Here is a 7,584-nt window from a genome sequence, read left to right on the forward strand (position 1 = left end):
CGTCAAACCCAAATTACATTTATATTTATATACAAATCTAATTTCTAAGAGTCGAATCATGATCTCTTACATAACTCTCCCCATCAATTTTGGACCAGAAATGCTGAGCATAAAAGTCTCAGTTCCTCGGAAAATTAAAGCAAGTCTTCCTACATCGTCTCTTGCAATTAAAGCTCCAATTTAGCAAAAACAAAAGAAAAGATAGAAGCATAGAGATAACATCAGCAACATAAGTTTCTTTTTGGTGACAGGGATCATCACTTGAATTTGAGTCTTGGGTCAGGTTTGGACTAGGTTACTACGAGTCGAGTCAGTCGCAACCGATTGGGTCAGATGATCAAATGTAGCAAGACTTATACATCATCATCATCATCATCAAACATTTAAATGCTTCCCATCGGTTAACAGCGGCGTCATGCTTGCAATGAACAAGTTCCTCGTACTGTCATTGACAAGGCCCACCTGGTCAGCAGTTTGAAGTCCTGGGGACAACATCAGCTGATGCGAAATGGAAGTTGCACAAAAACCTTAGTCCTGGCAATTGTTGAATTGTGCGCTATGATATTATTCAATTTGTACCATAAAGTGGAATACAGGATCACAAACTTCAACAGTTGGCCACAGAGATACAGACCCAGGTGTGATCTCAACATCTTATCCTACAATTGCACCTTGCATTTTCTAATGATGTGAACCGAAATTTTGTTGATCCAAGGATTGCTGTGTATATTCTGCAATTCTTCAGGTCAAAATCAAAGACCTTTTAGAATAACATCGCCACAAAGGAAAATCTGGCAAAACCTTGTGAAAAAGAGGGTGGGAATGATAATCTAAATAGCCAATGGTAATAACTTGAGCAAATGTGTCAAAATTATCAAATGCTGCTACGTTTTGCTTTATAACTACACAAAAAACTTTAGCCCCAAGAACAATGAAATTCCAATATGTTCTCAACAAAGTATCCCGGAGAATGTTCCGGCAAAGTTCACTTACACAGTCTCAGCATGCCAATCGATCTCTCCCAGCAATAAAACCAATATCATGGCAGTTATCTTGATGATATATTTTCTCTATTGTAGCTACCTTGTCTAGAACACTCCTAAAGATTAAATACAAAACATTTTTTTCATTCTCTACATGAAATGAAGATAGACCTTATTCGCCCATGTTCTATGACCATAATTAATCAATCAAGTGATTTTCAATGGTTCCAAAAGCAAACCTATCACTCACAAGTTACTAATGTAAGCATAAATATCAATGATGTTTGTAGTAATAACTGACATGAATTTGATTGAATGGGATGAAATCGAAACTTGTTTTCTGTTTTGTTCTTAGGTATCAAATCATAGTTGACTCCCATGGGTTGATCTGTAAAACACTTTCTAAGATGCTCCTCAGCACATCATATCATCAAATTGCTTGCAAATGTTCGACTAACCATAAGGTATGTACATTAAAGTTAGCACTAAACCAATTAACATAAAACATTCATGACCAATCTCTGCTAAAAAGAAGAATGGGCATGGTGCATATATTTATACTAAAGTTTCACCGTGTACCTTATTTGAAGAAGATGATGACATCATGAGAATATAAATGAGACAAACACTTATCTAGAAATATATGTACAAATTTAAAGCACTCAGTACTAGAAGTATAAACATTCATTACCTTGGATCCATTATTCAACAGAAACATTACCTAAAAAGAAGATTCCGAATTATACCTGGTTGCTAAAATGAAAAAGTGCATCTATTGTGTGAGACAACCATGTGATGCCCCAGTGCATTAAAAATTAGAAGAAATATTCAAAAGAGGATTTATTGGTCAAATAATTGAGAAAGTGGGGGACATATACCAATAGTTAGTGTGACAGAAATATGCTAAGATGAGTGCATCTGATGATAGATGGGAGTAACATCAATTCATGGGAAAGTAAAAGTGATATAATGTAGTTAGGACATGCCAAAATGATACCAGTAAATGCATCAGTAAGGCAAATCAACCAAGGTTAAATGTGCTGAGACTGGAAGAGACCCAAAGAAGACTAGGTTACAATTGTACAGAGACAATATGATGGGCTTTAGTTATTCTGTCAGTTGTAACATTATCCTCCATAGACCTCAATGGTTGAAAAGGCCAATGTTGCCAAACAAATAGTTCAAAAAAAATGTAGCACTTTGTGTCTATGTTGTTCTTTTGCTCCAATGCAGTGTCGTCAAAGGCACTAGTAGTGATTTAAATAGGCGCTCGAGCGCTCGCCTAAATGCTCGGGCAAGGCGAGGCGAGGCGAGGCTCGAGTGCCTCGTGTGTGGACTAGGCAATGCGCTTCACTGAGGCACTACTTGGGCACTCGCCCGAACCCAAGCATTAGGCACTTCGGGCAAGTGCCCGGTTCAATCAAGCGAACTGAACCGATTTAAGTATGGTTCGGTTCGTAATTTCTTACCTAAAAAGCCACGCTTCACACCCACGCGACCTCGAGGAACCCAAGCGTTGCTTCTGCCTTCGCCGCCGATGCTTTCGACCGTTGCCTCTGCCACAAACGCAATGGACCAAGTCTTCCTCTGTTGTCGACGGACGAGTCCGACGACCCTCGTAGCTTTCTTTCGCTATCGCTTCCATTGTTGAGGGAGAGAACCGCAAGTTCCTCCATCGACGGATGCCCTCTGGAGCTTCCATCGTTACCACTGTTGCTGTCGGTAGCTTTAGCCGCTGTCACTGCTACTATCTGCAGCTTCCCTCGCTGTCGCTGCTATTGTCCGCAACTTTAGCCGCTTTCATTGCTATTGTCCACAACTTCCGCTACTATCGTTCGCAACGCTGCCGCAACTATCTTAAACTAATCCTCCACCATTGCTGCTATCTCCCTCTGTTACTGTTAATATTTTGTTCTCCCACCTCTAACTTTAATAAACTATTAACAATATATTTTAATTTAATATCATATTTTTATTTAAATAGTTATATTTTTAATTATATTATATGTTTTATATTTTAATATTTTAGAGAATATTTTTTTCCTCATGTAACTTAAGTAATATATTGTTAACAGTATATTTTTAATTTAATATCATATTTTTATTTAAATAATTATATTTTTAATTATATTATATTTTTTATATTTTAATATTTCAGAGTGCCTCGCTTCGCTCAGGTGAGTGCCTAATGCTTCAGGCATTTTAAGACCTTGGTGCCTTTTGATACCTAGCGCTTTTAAAACAACTGGACACTAGACACCAAAAGATGCTCAAGTGTCTTTTGAGAACACTGCTAGGGTGGAGAGATAATCTACTTGTCCTTGTTAATGATGTAGTGAAGTTTATATTTCATTGCCTACATGAGATGGATTAGTCTCCATAAGTATGTGTTGATACTATAATGGCATTCTGTACGATTAATTGATCAAGCTACCATGTTTTTCTTTTATAATGTATGTCCCAAAACCCTTCTGTCCTATTCTAGTGCCCATATGAATATTGACTTGGGTTAATCCAAGTACCATAAGACCCTATTTTTGTTTTCTGGTTATAAGCCAAATTAATCCATCTGCAAGCATAGCAGCACAAAGAAAGAAATAAGCCAAATTAAATATGACATCAAGATTAGTCACAGTTCACCTAATAATGTGGATTCAAAAAATATAACTAAAAACCAGATACATGCTTCAATATTTGAAGGAAGAATTTAGTGCCTCCTCATATGCCACAGAGTATCCATAAACACAATGGAGGCTTCTATAATGATAAGAAGTTTTGGTTGGACCAAAATTTAAAGTCAGTGAAACCAATATAAAGTGCCTACATAAAGGTCCCTTATGAGGACACAATATAACCCATAAGAATGAAAACAGTCTCTTTTAATATTTAAATATAAGGTTACGTACATTGATCCTCCCCAGACCTCGCATTGGCAAGAGCCTCGTGCAGTAGGTACGCCCTCTTTAATATATTCCATAAGAAAGACATGATATGAGTACAATTCAAAAAATAATAATAAATGCAAGCACCAAGCAAGTACATAATAGTAACGAGGATCACATCACAGCTGAAATCAAGATATCCACAGCAAGGTAATAAAGATCAAATGGAGAAATATATTTATAAGCAAGAGCCAAAGTGCCAAACTAACAAAATATGGAGGTGGTACCTTACAAACATGTACCATTGTGCCCAGGGCATGCATGACATGAACAATCCACACCATCATATGATGACCCTAGTGGGGCAATGACACATGACCATGCATGCTACTTTATGCCTTGCCACAACCATATAAGACAAAGAAACAGAAGTACTTGAAATACCTGAAATTGCAGAGTAGATGGATCATGCTGTTCTTTGATTTGTACATGACAAGTTGTTAAATTACTTAAACGACAATCTGCAACATCAAAATGCAAATTGATACAAGTTAAAATATTGTAAATAATTCTTACAGGACAAGTACCTAACTGGGAGGAATCAACAAGATGACACTTGAGAAAATAAGCATCTGAATGACAGGAAACTTAGGATAAAGAAAAACTGAGGGTGCATCCTAGGTACCTTTGGCATCATCACACATGTGAATGATTAAATAACCAGTAGATCAAATATTAAAAAATTGCCAAATTTATCTCCAGGATAGTGTTTCCATCGCAAATGGAGAAAATGTTCCTACTAAAAAAACAATCAATAAGTCTTGCTAAACTCATAATTAGAATGATTCAAAGATAAGATAGCACATATAGCACAATCAACCACTATCAGATATCCACAGGGAAAAAAAAGGAAAGCTAGATGACAGGCAAATGTGTGTTTAACGAACATGGGAACTGCAGCGAATATCCACCTAAGACCTATTCCTGATAATAGAATGGTGGGCCCAGAACTTCTCTTTAGTGTACAGAATTTACAAGTTGCTTCCTTTCCTTCCATCTCTAATAAGGGAAAAATAAGCACAGCCTTGCTTCACACCATTCCTCCATGCCTAAAACCACCATCTCCAGAATCTGTACCAGGATCTAAGCCACTTGGTGAGTCATACCACTTGGTATTGTCGGCATAAAAACCATCCACGTGCATCCCTACCAGACTTGAATCTGTCAAGGGTTTTATTAGTTTAGATTCCTCATCCTCACCACAAAGAATGCTCTTCTCATCAAAATCACTGCAGTGTTCTTTCAATATCCACTTATCAGGCTTCAAGCTATCCCTCATAAGCATCTTCCTATCCTGACAGTCTGCGGTCATCCTCTCCCATGGCACGATGGCTCCAAGATCTGAACCAAAATCTGGATCCTCCTCTTCAATCATCTCAGCCTCCTTACTAAATATCCTATCATGTCTATCAAGATGATGATCGTCGTTATTTCCCCATTGTGCGACCTCACCATCACCTACCAATGTTTCCTCTGAGTGATGCACTCCCCCACCCAACCTCCTCAATTTGAGCAAGATATCAGACAGTTCACGTGACAATGATCGCAGCATCTCTGGGCTCATTTTAGTAATTCTTCCTTCCAATATACCAACCTCGACCCTGAGTTCTTGGACCTGTTGCAGAACCATGTGATGTGAATCCCCTCTGTCATCCTTCCCCATAAGGCTAACAAATGACTCAGGCTCCATATCTTCCCTAACCCCATAAACCTCTGGATCGATATCAAAAGCCCCCTTGTTCCCAATTACTCGGTGGATGATCCTAGCATTCCCATCAAGCGGACCGGGCTCATGCCCAGAATGAACTGCATATAGCTTGAACATGGCAGTGCCCTCCTCCTGGTACACAAAAGTCTTGTCCTTTTCATTGTAGTTCATTATGGGCACAATCGCCCTTATGCGAAACCCACATCCACAACGCTTAGACTGGTAAGGTTCCCTCTTCAAAACCCTAGCTTTCTTAGCTGAAGCACTGGCAGACGTCGGCTCCCCAGCTCGGTGGCAAGCATAATCCTTCACTTCAGCCATGAAAGGCTTGTACCTAATGTATTTCTGGCGGATGCAAAGCGCTACCTTGTGCTTGGCAGCAAGCTGCTGAAGGTGTCGCTGCACATCCTTTGCAGGCACTTCAAAGGACTCAGTGTACTCAAAACGCCGCCTTTTGGACCGTGCCAGAGCACTGCTTCCACGAGATGTCAGAGAGGAGGCAGAGGAGCAGATCGGGCAGGAAGCCACGCAAACGCGGATGAACGACTCTGGGATACCGTAGAACTTGGCACCAACCGTCCAGGACTGCTTAATCCGGTCGACAGTCTCCTTCAACCCAAGATGCCGCAGCAGGTCGGGGTCGGCATGGGCAGTGGTGACGATCTCCTCCCACTGGTCCACATGCGAGACTCGCTGCGCTGAGTTGTTTTTGAACAAGAGCGCGGGCAGGACACCATCCATGTGGGCGTGGAGCTTGTCCTGGATGCGCTTCCACGCAGTGAGGTATGCCGTGTCCTCGTTGCGGTCCTTCCAGACAGAGCGCCATGACTTCAGCACGGATCGGGGCGTGGCGCAACGAATCTCCTCCGGGGTCGCGAGCCGGCCTTCGAGGATGCAGCGCACCATCAGGGCGTGCGATTGGCGGTTAAAAGTGTAAAATTGGGAGGAGACATGAGGGCTCGGGTCGATGCGGGGCGCCGCCGGAGGGACGTCAACGGCTGACGCTTCGCCGAAAGAACAATCTGGCGGAGCGGTGGCGGCAGTCGGAAGGGGCTTCCGGTCTTCGATTAGGGATTCCTCGGCGTCGATCTCGTCCTCGTCGGGTTCCTCATCCTCGTCATCATCGCGGAGGAGGAGGGATGAGAAGGGGGAGTGGGAGTGGGAGTGGACTAGGGTTTCGGGGGCCTGGGAGCTGGGGTCGTCGTCGTCGTCCATGAGCAGCGATTGGTGGTGGTGGTGGTGGTGGTGATGGTGATGGAAGGAGGAGTGGAGGAGATCGACCTCGTCATCGATGGCGGCCGCGGATGAAACGGGCGGCGGCAGGGGAGGAGGAGGATTGGGTGTTAGGGTTTGGTGGGGTAGGAGTTGAGATTTGATGATTTGGTTCATGGGAGTGATGGTGGGCGAGGGAGACGACGATGTCTTCGGCATCAAAGTCCCCTGACTTCGCCTCCTTTATCTGCTGCTTTTTCTTGGAAGCGTAGGGTTTCTTCTCGCGAGTCGAGAATCGATGGTCGCGAAGGGGACGGAGACGGCATTTATTTACTATTGCAGGGAAGGATTGGATTCGAAGGGTAGAGCGGGTCCCAAAGGGAGGAGTGCGCACTGCTGCGCAGTTCACCTCTGGGCCCCGCTTCCAGAGATGTGAAGGTAGTGACGCAGCGTATGTTCTCCCACGTAACGAATGATCTATAATCGCCTCTTTTAATCCTCCTCTCTTGCCCCCGGTCCGGCACGGCACCCATTTGGACGCGTGTAGTGGCGCTGCGTATGATTTCTAATGTGGCCAGGACGCACTCGTTATCAACGTCCTCCTTCCATCTGTCGGCACGAGAGACTGACCCACGGCCCGAGGAGTGTGCCATGAACAGCGCAGGTCCCGCACCCAGTGTGGTGGCGGGTAACGACGCCGCGTATCGTCCCACGTACCCGTTACACCTGAGATCAACAC

At 43.0% G+C, this 7,584-nt stretch overlaps 1 protein-coding gene across 1 annotated transcript; it reads right to left on the reverse strand.

The window, feature by feature from the left end:
- Nucleotides 1-4,574: 4,574 nt before the first annotated feature.
- Nucleotides 4,575-7,164, reverse strand: LOC135585111 (uncharacterized). The gene has a single exon (XM_065086317.1). It carries the CDS (start codon nt 7,062-7,064, stop codon nt 4,956-4,958), a length of 2,109 nt encoding a protein of 702 aa, XP_064942389.1. The 5' UTR covers nt 7,065-7,164; the 3' UTR covers nt 4,575-4,955.
- Between the last annotated feature and the right edge of the window lie 420 nt (nt 7,165-7,584).

Source organism: Musa acuminata, chromosome BXJ1-2 (genome assembly GCF_036884655.1).
Source record: "Musa acuminata AAA Group cultivar baxijiao chromosome BXJ1-2, Cavendish_Baxijiao_AAA, whole genome shotgun sequence".
NCBI lineage: Eukaryota > Viridiplantae > Streptophyta > Magnoliopsida > Zingiberales > Musaceae > Musa > Musa acuminata.

Bases quoted from the DNA above. Each gene is read 5' to 3' on its own strand.
- LOC135585111 (XM_065086317.1), bottom strand. From the start codon at position 7,064: ATGCCGAAGACATCGTCGTCTCCCTCGCCCACCATCACTCCCATGAAC.